Genomic DNA, 12,639 nt, shown 5'->3' with positions numbered 1-12,639 from the left:
CAGTACATTACTCCTGTTGGCTTTAGACATAAGAGAAGGTATGTTTCTGTATTGCAGAGGCCAGTCCTTGTGTTATGGTGACCTCACATGGGATCAGTCAAATTTCTTATTTATGTTTAGACACTTGTCTTTAAAACAATAAGCAAAAGACAATAAGTACGTAATTACACATTAAAATTAACCCCAATCCTACCTCTCCACCAACCATTCCAAGGTCCAAGCGTAGTGTACTAACAAGACCCCGCAAAGTCTGCTATGAATAGCAAGACTAAAGTACACATGGCACTCGTCACAAGCCGACTGGACTACGGAAACACCCTCTACGCCGGAACCACAGCCAAGCTACAGAAAAGACTCCAACGCATACTTTTTGTCCTGATGATGATCCCTTTGATTATGTAAATGGGATCGAAACGCCGTCGACTTGTTGAAACACCATATACCTAAAATGTATACCGAATGTGCTATGCTTGTAATGGTGTAAACTGAATTTCTGTCACTGTTGTATTCACAGAAATCGCTCACTTCTGCCTAAATACTCTTTTCTGTCCCTTCACTACCTTCTCACCTTGCCAATTTGTAAGCGTAAGGGCACAGACTTGTGTCCTACTCTAAAGAATTGAAGGTATTTTATGTGACTTATCAAGTGTACAGTAAAAATTCTTGACCTCTGTCCGGCTGGACAAGTCATACTACTCAACATAGTTTCCATTGTGTCTATATTCATTGTTTTCTCGTATCTTTTTTGCATGGGACCACTGTTGCTGTAAAAATATGGTCCCCGAGGTCCTGTGCTGACTCGTATGGGTGCCCTTGTTGTTCTGGATACAAATATGCATTGCAGCAACCGACCCTAGGACAATGGTTCCTGCCGACTCCTGCCGGCTCTGCCAAAGACACAAGGAGACCAGAAGTCAATTTCAGCTGGCTAGCCAAAGCAACAAAGATGGAGAGAAGTAACTCCAGGTGCCGGAGAGAAGCACAGGGCAGGGCAGGGCATTTGCAATACTTTGAAGGCAGCGATAAAAGGCACGTTTTCAGAGTAGTAGCTCCAGGTGCCACCAACCGAGGAACAAAATCTCAGGACAGCTCCGTCTTGCTCAGTAGGGAGCCAAGTATTAGAAGCATATATGGTGCTTGCAGGTCTATACAGCGGGTGGTCAGGAGAACGGACGCGTAACACTACACTTCACATGAATGATAGAAGGAAGAGTCTGATAAGATGCAAGTGTTTGCGATCTCACATGGGGTCAGGTGGGCTGGCTTGCCCTCTCCTTCATGTCATTTAATATTTTATTTTTAAGTGCCCAGCAAGTTCAATCTATTAAACTTTCAAAAACTTAAATAAACAACAAACACAAAAACACCTGAAAATTCAGATGGTTCAGCGTCTGGGCGGAGAAGGTGGCATGGACTGATCTTCTACCCCTAGTGTAATTTCATGATACAGCATCATTCTTCCACTCTGTCACATATATGGGTACAGTGCTACATTTCTTATCCAGTGGTTCGTTTCAGAATGACAAGTGATTTATTAAGAGACATGCCATTGACCATTGTGGTACAAATACTAATAATCTACAGTGTAACTCTGATTTACTGTAAGAGTAATGATTCTAGAGTTTCTAGTTTTCCGCCTTACCTTCACATGTTTTTTGATCCGGCTTGTATACATATCCCTTGGGACAGGTGCAGGTAAAACTTCCAGGGGTGTTTCTGCACTGGCCATTATCACAGAGCAACCTGTTCAGAGTGCATTCATCAATATCTGCAACCAAGGATGAGATTAAGCAAATTATGTTAACACATTTCTTCTGTTATGCGACTTCAATTAAAGCAATGCTTATTGTGACTCCTGCTGGGCCTCATCTGCAACAAAAGACATGGCCCAATTCAAAACAAATTATAACTATATGGGCTCTCAAGAAATATAGTAGAACAGACGATCCAGTCTGGCCTTTTTAACTGGATGCAACATTTTAAACATTGTTTTTTTGAACATTATCCAATTGTGATTACACGATGGTAAAACACCTTCAGTACAATGTTAGCAATTTCCAGCTCTAACGACAATGATTGTAGCTTGAATAATGACTTATCAAGGACATATTTTACCAATCAGCAATATTTTAAGCATTTAAACCATCCATAGAAACCTGTAATCTTGAAGCCATTTTATTCATGTCATATTTAAATGTATACTTATAGATTATGGGGGACAGTTGATGGAAAAATATTCCTAAAGGTAAAACTTAATTTTACTAAGATGATGCACTCTTCAGCCCGTTCCTTGCAGCTGTTGCTGGCCCCGGTTTGATGCACTTTATAAACATGTATTTTCTTAAAGAAGGACCAATGGCCCTTTTCATCGTATAAGGATACTATTTCAAGATGGCCTCCGAGATTGCAAAACCTCCTGCTGTGCATTTCTACTTACCAGAAGATCTAAAAAATGAAGGAGGCTGCAATAATGGTAAGAGAACTTAAAGCAGCGCATCATTAGTCTTTCACTCTGTGAGCATGGTTTAATGGCCGACCTCTTTGAAGCCCATTTGCATCCATTTTGTTACTTTTTATTAAGGACTGTTTGGTAAGAGAAAGAAACTGGTTTCTGCCTCCTGTCTGCCACTTCCACTCATGAAAGCAGCAGGGCTTTCTGATGTTCTGTCAGTCACCTCCCATGGTAGACACTAGGGGGTGTATTGCCAGCTTTGCCACTACTGCAGGCATGGCCCTCCTTGGCCCCTCCTGCGCTCCCTTCCTCGATGCTGCTGTTCATGTCTGGCCGCTGTGAGCTAGGCTGCAGAGCGGATGGTAGGATGAATACGAGCAGCATGGATGCCACCTCAGATCTGGACCAACTGCAGGAAAGGGAGGCTGCAGATGCGTGAGGCTGAGGCAGTCAACACAACAAACTTCCTCTCAATGGAGCCCACCGCCCGTGTTACAAGGCACTGTCATATTAGACTTTCCTGTCCTGCAAACATTACAGCACCAAAACACAAGAACAGTTCTTAATATACAGTAGCACAATGAAGGAAAAGATGGCTCTTTACAATACACTTCAATCACCCCTTAAGATACAACTACTGCGCAAAGAGTTAGGGGTGTGGGGGGGGGGGGGGGGGTGCAATAGGGACACATATTTTAAGTTTCAAAATGGTAACTCCAACTTGACCTCAAGTCTAAACCCTATTTTGGCATTTAGGAGTCTCGCTTTTTGGACACTGACAGGACACTGCAATCTTTTCAAGATAATACCTTAATGACTTCAATGTGTATGTTTGTGTTCTACTTATAAAAATAACATTATTTCCTTTGGGTAACTCGGTATTTCACTTTTGATTATGGAAATGCTTGAACATTCCAAGCCTTCATGTATAATTAACATGTATAAGTATGAGTAAGAAACTTATAAAAGTGTGCCAAAACATGTGTTATTGGTTTCAATAGTCCCTATTAAACAATGTTCCTTGCTTTGAGGAAAAAAGCTAGAAAAAAAACATTGGCAGAGAAAATATAATTTCACATGCAATACCTATTGGGTTCTCGAATGCTTGTTTTTTTAACTGTTCATGCGCCCACTGGCACGGAATTACTTTCAGTGGGCACCCCTGTCTTTGCACTAGTGCTTCCTCACACCATCCAGCAGGCTGCAGGACCCACTCAGTCTTTCTGTCTCCCATACTCAAGCACACATTCCTCTGCGCTGGGTGGGGACATCGGCTGCTCTTCTCTTCACTTTCCCCGCACATGGTACAGGAAATGGGAAACGTATATTGATATGATCCTCAATGATGGTCCTTATAGACCCCTAAGGGCACAAGCTATGCTCCTCAGGCTAGGATGCTGCCCTGGGGACATCAACCTCTTCCGTCAGTCCAGTACCTAGCATCTTCATCTCTCAGGAATTATTAGAAAGAAATAATACAAAAGCACTCCTGGTTCCTCGGACTCCAGGGGATTTATCTATAAACGGGTGGCGCCAAGCCTCAGTGTGCCCAATGCTGGCATCTCAGCATGGCACACATTAATACTTCAACTTTTTATTACTAGCCATCCTTATGGCTATCTTGTGCCTGCTTGCTCAACTTAAATGGGGCTTGGTTATTTATGGGCACTTGGTGGTGTGCTTCACCCACCAGGAGATTTCTTGCGGGCCTCACGGCCTTCAGTTATTTGGTGACCTTTCTTATTTCTTTTGGATGATTCATCACAGCCCTGGCACTTTTGTTTCTTCCTTCTTAGCAGCAACATGATTTAAGCACCTGGATCTGACCTCCTGGATATCCCTTAAGCTAGAGTCTACTTGCAGCAGCATCCTATGGTCTTCTAAGAAAATCACTCTCTCTGCCTATGCCTCCTAACACCTTCAGTCACTAGCAGGGTTCCTGTCTGTTCAGCAGGAGCCTGTAGTACCCACTCCAAGGTCAGCAACAACCAGAACCAAGAAACAAAGTAATACCTAGACAGTTCTTTCCACTGGAGTCCACTTCATATCCGGAGTTGCATATGCATTTGTATGTCCCACGCAGATTTTCACAGATTCCGTTTGGACAAATATCAGGATCCAGTGCACATTCATTAATATCTGCCAATAAAAATTATAATGCATGAACACGTTATGTTTGAAAATAAAATCGTGCAAATAAAGCAAGCTGCATATTTAGCTTAGGATAGCATTGAAACACCTGTCATGTGTCTGGCATCTGATGCATGCCACTGCCAACACTACAGGGCATTATTAAGACCAGATGCAATTCCTACCATCTGCTGTTGCTGTACTTGCAGTATGGGTATCCCTATCAATAAATCGGTAATCACAGACACATTTGTGAAACGGAGCATTCTTACCAAATGCAGATTGTGAAATCTAAACACAAGTTTTGGAAATTCTTGAAAGACCTCTTTCAGCCCGAGCTTGCCAGCAGAAAGAAAGGGCACCCATGCATCAGAAAGGAAGGGCCAATGACTGGCCAAAATGGCGGAACCTTAACGACAGCAGCCACGAAAAGAATTCTGATCAATGCTGAATTTGGTGTGGCAGACACCAACTCAGCTTGCTATTCCTCATTTCCCAAAACATGGACGGATTTGCTGTACCTGGAGAATACCCACCTTGAGGTGTCAGTTTTACCAGGTGCTGTAAATACCTCCTGCTTTCCCATCCCACTCGTAAACTGAGCTCTTGACATAATTCAGAGACATGGGTGACCAGGACAAATCCCTACACACTTTGAATAGATTGTTTCCTAAGCAAGCAGGACGGATGAATATAGATCTGTGGAGCCAATTATATGTAGTTGCAGCAGCAGCCGGCACAGGTACGCGCAGTGGGGCAGAGGGGTGGGGCAGGGCGCAGCGGGGGGAGCCGACAGAAGATGGGATAGGTATTATTTAGTTATTTAATTATACCTATTCCGTCGTCTGTTGACTTCCACCATCCCATCCCGCTCCACCCCAGCCCCACCGACCCACCGCGTTTACCTGTGCCAGCGGCCGCTGTGTAGTTGTGCTAATATTTGCCATTATGACACACCTTTGTGCATTTTTACCATCATCTGCACAGATTCCTTCGCTTTTCCATGCTGAATTTCCTTTTTTGTCTACAGAAACTTGGCCAAATATTGCCAATGATTTGGAGTGCCAATTGCAAAGGCTATTATTCGTCATTTCCATGGTTAATGCACACTCTAAATAAATGTCACTGGGCGGCACAGAAATGATTACCCTTGTAACGTGCTTTAGTAACATCTGCACATGAGATTGGAACTACTGTTAGCTGAAACAATTCAAGAAATCTTTCCCTTTGGTTAATGTCCTTGTGAGAGTTTATGACATATAACCAGAATGATAATTTTAGAAAATAGTTTTTTATTTTGTATTTTACTTTGGGGCCGGATACAGAGGCTTGAAATAGTCACTTTTCAGGCTCCTATATGTACTGGCTCAAACCATCTCTAGAGGAGGGGTGGAGGGCACGTCCTTCCATTTTCAACTCTTACCAGCCTCCTCCCCTGTGCCAGATTATGGCCCCAATCACAGAGAGGTCACATTCTGCATCTCCTAATTGAACACCCGCAAATTTGTGATAGCAAGGACTTCGCAAATTAGTCGGTGCGCAATTTGCATCCAGGAAACTGAGAAGGGGAATCAACATGCAAAGAGAACTTGTTATTCCCCACTTCTGTATCCATTAGCAGTGCATTTGCACAGGGTTTCCTCAGCCGCAAATCTCAGGGGCAAATAAGAACATTCTGAGCACAGAGTATAATCCTCTTCTGGGGTCACAGAGGAGTTTGCGCCCAAACAGGGATTTGCTGGTCCCTCATGGATGTGGTTTTCATGATTGTACTACCTAATATTGCCACTAACAATGCTGTAGCATACTAATATCAAGGGCAGAATATATAGGGGCAACATATGGAAAAGTAAGTGCATATAGAGAGGTATAGATTTACTGTTCCTAACGCCACATGTTCGTTCCCTGAAGATGCCCCGCGTGGCTACATATATGTGGGGTTAGGTATAGAAATCTATACCTGTACCTGTCTATATTTTATTTTTGATCTTCTGTCCTCGATATTCTCACCCATCCATATTGTTCATTCAATGTTCAGGGGGCACACTGGTTTACACCAGGACCAGCAGATTCTAAGAACATTACCTCTTAGTGGATTGGTTTGCAATGTGACATACACTACACACATCTACACAAACACATTCATGACTGGCTGTTTTTCTCTGTTCATTCACATTATTTTAAAATGTAATCCCCGCACACTCTTCCTGCTCATCTCAGAACCTTTTGCCCCGTTGCATCCATGTTTAGAGAAGTTTATCATGTATTCTTACCACTTCCTGCCGATGTCATTCCAGGTCCGCTGCTACAGAGAGCCTGATATTCATCTGGAAGAAAGGCAAAGAATTCGGTTTAGCTTATTTATTTATCCAATGATTTTCATATTTTAACAGCAACTGATAAATGAATATGATGGATGTCTGTCATGGATTAATGGACATAATTATTAAAGAAGTGGAGTAGGGCTGAAGAGGGGCTTGCATTGTTTCTTAAAAAAAACATTAAAAGGTGAAAGATCTTCCAATCAAGTCCTCTGCTCCTTCCACTGTCACCGGTGTCATGCCATGGAGTCGACATCTTGTTGAGAATCCCAAATGAAAGGCCTTCCAACTATGTTGCAGAGTTTCAAAGCGATTGATTTAGAGACTAAGGGCCAGATGTAGCAAAATCAGAAATACCGACTCTTAATTACCGAATTTTACCAATTCGGTAATTAAGAGTAGGTATTTCTAATGTAGGTACCAATTCGGTAAATTTTACCGAATCGGTAAAAATCGGTATTTACCGATTCGGTAAATACCGAATCAGTATTTGCTATTGAATCCTATGGGCCTTGAAGCCCATAAGATTCAATATCAAATACCGATTCGGTATTTACCGAATCGGTAAATACCGAATTTTGCAAGGGCACAGGGGGTGTCACTTTGACACCCTCTGGCACCCCTGTTTTAGGCTTGTGTGCCATGTGGCACACATACATGCCCCCATGTGGCACACATACATGCCCTTAGGGCCCTTAGGGCATGTATGTGTGCCACATGGCACAGGTGTACAGGTGTACAGGTGTACATGCACAGATGTGCATGTACACCTGAATCGGTATTTTATCATGCATTTGTATTGCATGGTAAAATACCGATTTTCAAAGCCCTGTATCAATGTTAAAATTGGCACCTACATACCAAACATGCATTTTCGGAAATTTTACCGACCGGTATATTTACCGATTCGGTAAAATATACAGAATTGGGAATTTTACCGATTCTGTAATTTTACCGAATCGGTAAAATTACCGATTCGGTAAAATTACCGAAAATGCATGTTTTTTTATCCCCCTACATCTCCGTGGCCATTTACCGGTCGGTAACGGCCGAATTCGGCCGTTACCGGCCGGTAAATGGCCAAAATCTCCCATCTACATCTGGCCCATAGATGTTTGGGCGCTTTCATTTCACAAAATGAAATGGTATAAAACCCATGTTTAACAGTGACCACTAACATATTTCACAGATCCCTGTGAAATATGGAGAATATTTCAAGGGCCCTGTGAAATATGGAGAATATTTCAAGGGCCCAGTGAAATATGAGTATCATCATTATAAAGGCAGCCCTAAATCATTCTTTCGAGGTTTATTATTGGTCACTTTTTCAATCAACAATCTATTCATAAAAGGTGACCAAAACTCGAACACTCTAATGCCTATCAGTGCTCACTGATGGCTGGAATGTTCATTCTCTAGTTAGAAAGCAAAGGGTATTTTCTAAGATACTGCATTCTTAATTACATTATTATGTTCTCTTCTTTTAACTATAGACAGCCAAACAATATATTACAGTGTTTTACTTCATGAGTTCAAAAAACTACTTTTTCATCCTAAGTGCCCAAAAATAAATATTTAATATAAACCTACTTAACAGGTAACATGCATTATGGTCCTATACTGCCAGCCTCTGGTTGAAGTGGCATCCTAAACCACAAAGCCATAGGCCGAGTAGTAATGTTCCACTGTCTGCAAGTCTCTATGCACCACCCCCTTGAATTAGGTGGGAAAGACTCGCATTGGCGACAGCATCTTGGAGGCTCTCTCTCATGCACTAAGGCCCAAGAAAATCTGGACTCCATCAGTGATAAGTGGGCATATGTTGGGGCAAGCTACATCTATCACATCGTCTTCAGTGACGTCCCCACTCAGGTTGTTATACTGTATTCACACTTTGTATATTCAGCTATTATTTCAGGATGGTGCTATGTTTTCTGTAGGGTACGAGGACAGGGAAGCCCATTAAAGCTATATACATCAACCTTTGTATAGGGAAATCCAAAATATTTTCTAAGTTGATCGTTGATTTAGGCCATTTGTTCAGCAAAAGGTTTTGACAGTTTTTTTGGTGAATATTCTTTGTAACTTTTTTGTTAATTTGGCTTTATCACATGTGATGTCTGCGTTGATTTCCATCTGTCAGCTGCTAAATAAACATTTGGATAGACAATTTGCAAAGGTGAAATGATGGCCTTCATACATCTGTAAAAACCTGGCCCGCCGCTTTTGGTTGTCTTTTGAAATATTTGTAACTACTGAGCTTATTTTTAGGGCAAGACCGCAGTAGATGAACATGGATTGATGTTTTGTGTGTATTCTAATACTGGTGGTTTTATTACACTTTTTCTTAGAGAGCCAGAAAGCTGCCAGCGAGTCTACATGGGTGGCACGCATCATCCAATGGGAAATCCTTATCTGACCAGCAAAGCGCATACCAGAAACTAGATGCCAACAATCCACCAATGAAATGATCGTATCACACACACCAAAAACAGAAAATCATTGAGCAATCCAGCAGTCAACCAGCAGCCCAAACGAGGTAAGACAGTGAGATCACTAGAGCAGTAAAAGGCCTGTGAACTTCAATCGCCCATTCAACACATTTATACATGGACTTCAAGGCAGATGTTCACCCAAGGCTTTAATGGTGTTAAAAAAATTTAAACCCTGGGAGCAATACATATAGCAGAGGAACTGCCCGCATTAGTTAACTGGCAAACAGGCAAGCTTTCAATTTCAGCACAAGGTTAGGTATTGCTGCCAGAGGTGAAGATGCCGGGAATTTAGAGTTTCATGGCCTGCGCTCTGAACATACAACGCCTGTTCGGACTTTGTGGAAGGAGCGTACATGAAGAAAGCAAGACTTGAGGAGCATAGGCTCTAAACAGGACAGAAGTTTTTTAATCTATTAGTCTGTTAATCCAGGCATACCCACAAGCGTGCCCTTATACACTACCGAGACCCCCTTAAATTCGATGTGTTGCTCTACCAGCAACGAGTGGAGGTGAGCTAGCAACAGAGACAGGACGGACATATCCTGGTCTTTGGCATTCTCAAATACACACCATTAAAATGGTCCTTTCTTGAGAAAATCCTGGGGTCTGCAATGAGCGTAATTGGATTCTGAGAGTTACAGAAAGATGCATCACAGTGAAAAGCAGCAGGACCATACGAGGCCACCCGACAAGCGCTCTTTAAGCTTGACCCCGGGAATCAGAGTGCATCAAGACGTGATTTCAATGTGGGGTCCGCAGAATGTTTGGGTCACTCACTGTGAAGCAGGATCTGAGGCTTGACAGAAAATGGCTGAGTAAGAATCTCAGAGAGTGCAGGTATATATGGGTCTAGCATCATCAGGCGTCTTTTATGTTACACAATAATGTGATTTAATTGAGAACAGCACATCCACAAAATGCTTGGATAGCACCTGGATGCCTCTGGGCGGCTGTGCTCTTTAGGAAAACCCAAATCATTAAATAATCTATTCATCTCAAAGAATTAGCACACAGATGAATCAATCATCAGCGAGGATAGACAGAGCATTTGTAAGTGCCAACAGTAGAATTTGTGTGCACCTGAATAGTCTCGAACCTCGAGTAGATTAAGAAAATCCCAACATTCCGCAACTATTGTAAGTCATCACTACTATTTCAAGGAGTATGGGAAGATAGGACAAGTATGAAATAGTTTGAACATTCCCTAAATACGTAGGTTTCAAAGAGTGCTTTACAGACGGGGATGCAACTGAATCCTGTGAAGTTAATGTAAATGGAGATGTGGATGTTAAGATCTCAGGGTGTGAAGATCTCAGGGTGTGAAGATGTAGGTATGAAGATATCAGGGTGTGAAGATGTGGGTGTGAAGATCTCAGGGTGTGAAGATGTGGGTGTGAAGATCTCAGGGTGTGAAGATGTGGGTGTGAAGATCTCAGGGTGTGAAGATCTCAGGGTGTGAAGATGTGGGTGTGAAGATCTCAGGGTGTGACTATATCATGGTGTGAAGATCTCAGGGTGTGAAGATGTGGATATGAAGATCTCAGGGTGTGAAGATGTGGGTGTGAAGAACTTAAGAATTTTGCTGAACATAAATCAATGAGAAGCCAGCTCCCTACTTTTGTTTGATTTGGGCAATACACCTGAGGTGGACTGAACATGCTGAGAGTAGCCACCAACATTGAACCAGAAGCTATGATGTCCCTGACGGTGATAGATTGAAAAATGATAAACATCGTTTTGCAAATGTTAGCGATCTTGTTGTCGAAGTCCCTGTTCTGCTCAGCAAGACCATGCTTTGGGTGAACAACTTTTGAGGACCAATCAGATCTCCACAGTGCAGAATAATGAATTAAGTTTTTCCATTGAATTGTTATTTTCAAATATATAACTGAGTTTGTGTAACGTGTTTCAAGTCTTGTATGAATCCTCAGCATTGTGTCTAACAAAAAACTATTTTAAAAACATGTTTACTGTTATTTGCAAATTCGCGGAGGCAGATTTAGGTGATAAACCAAGGAGAACTCACATTTTTCTTTTTTTTTAACCTATGAGAGCTCGGCAAACGTTGCATCATCACAAGAGTTCTATAGATCGACTTTGGCCAGGCTCACTTCACTCCATCATTATCAAAACCAAGGACTTGCCTGCTTCAGTCCAAAAATTGGCCAAACGGAATTCCATGAGTGGTGTGCATTACGTTTAATATTTGTAAATAAGATATTGCTACTGTACCTGAATTTAGCGCTGGACAAGGTTGGCACGGCTCCCCAAATGCGAATTCAGTGCTGGCGCAGCAGCATTCGGATTTCGTCACGGCTCCCAGTAAGGGCTTCACACATTGACCTCTCTTGTAACCACCATAGCACGTGCTCCGCATATGTGTATCTAGATGACAAAAAGGGCATTGTTTTTACACCTGAGATGCTTTCACCAGCACATATGTACTTACTTTTGCATACGAAAACTAAAAAGTTTCATACTGTTAATATAATTCATCTACTTAAGCATGTTCTATGTTAATTGAGAAATAACCTTTAAATATGGTCTTTGTTTTCTGTAGTAGCCACATTCTTCCACAACAATATAAACTGTGCAAAGCAGATTCGAAGTTTGCTTTGGTTTTAGAATAAATACAGGCTTGGTATTTTGAAGGGGTGTGTAAAGGGCTTATTTATTGATGTTTTTTTTAACCAAATTCCGGTTGCAAAACATTAATATTTTACCACGAAATCAAAATTGGTGCTAACCTTTTGCAAGCAGGAAGGGGTCTAGAAGTGACACCTCCACCATTGTTAATGTGGAAAAAATATTTCAGACAAGCAGGCAGAGGTTCCTGGGACCCCTGTCTGCTCCTAAATTGTTGTTATAAAAGTAGACATTGAAAAAAAATGCATCCTGTTTTCCTAATAGGAAAGCAGAATACATAAAAAAAAAGCTTGCTATATTTTAAAGCAATCGAGACATGGTGGTCTGCTGATGTCAGTAGGCAACCATGTCTGTGGCTCTAACCAACTGTAGAAGGGCTCAATTTCTCGTGCACATTAATGAGGTTGATACAATTACGACCCACTACGAGTCTGTATTTTGTGAACCAACTTATTAATACATAGGTTGGTTCACTAAATACCAATGCATTCAGTAGATGTTGGTGTACAAATTGCACCCACTTCTACCAAATCCATTTTAGAAGATTCCTAATAAGTTTGCACTGCGTACCGCCTGCTGTCATTGTAATAGTCAG

At 41.8% G+C, this 12,639-nt stretch overlaps 1 protein-coding gene across 1 annotated transcript in view; it reads right to left on the bottom strand.

The window, feature by feature from the left end:
• The window catches only part of FBN1 (fibrillin 1), a 622,956-nt gene that overhangs the window by 221,918 nt on the left and 388,399 nt on the right, over positions 1–12,639 (bottom strand). Inside the window, exons 16-19 of the mRNA XM_086958277.1 lie at positions 11,631–11,783; positions 6,856–6,909; positions 4,466–4,591; positions 1,643–1,768 (exon numbers count right to left, since the gene is read on the bottom strand). Of these exons, the coding sequence (XP_086814403.1) occupies positions 1,643–1,768; positions 4,466–4,591; positions 6,856–6,909; positions 11,631–11,783 (459 nt within the window). The remainder of the gene's footprint in view (positions 1–1,642; positions 1,769–4,465; positions 4,592–6,855; positions 6,910–11,630; positions 11,784–12,639) is intronic.

The sequence above is a fragment of the Lissotriton vulgaris genome, chromosome 2_1, assembly GCF_964263255.1.
Source record: "Lissotriton vulgaris chromosome 2_1, aLisVul1.2, whole genome shotgun sequence".
Classification (NCBI taxonomy): Eukaryota; Metazoa; Chordata; class Amphibia; order Caudata; family Salamandridae; genus Lissotriton; species Lissotriton vulgaris.
This window is presented reverse-complemented; position numbering and strand designations above follow the sequence as displayed.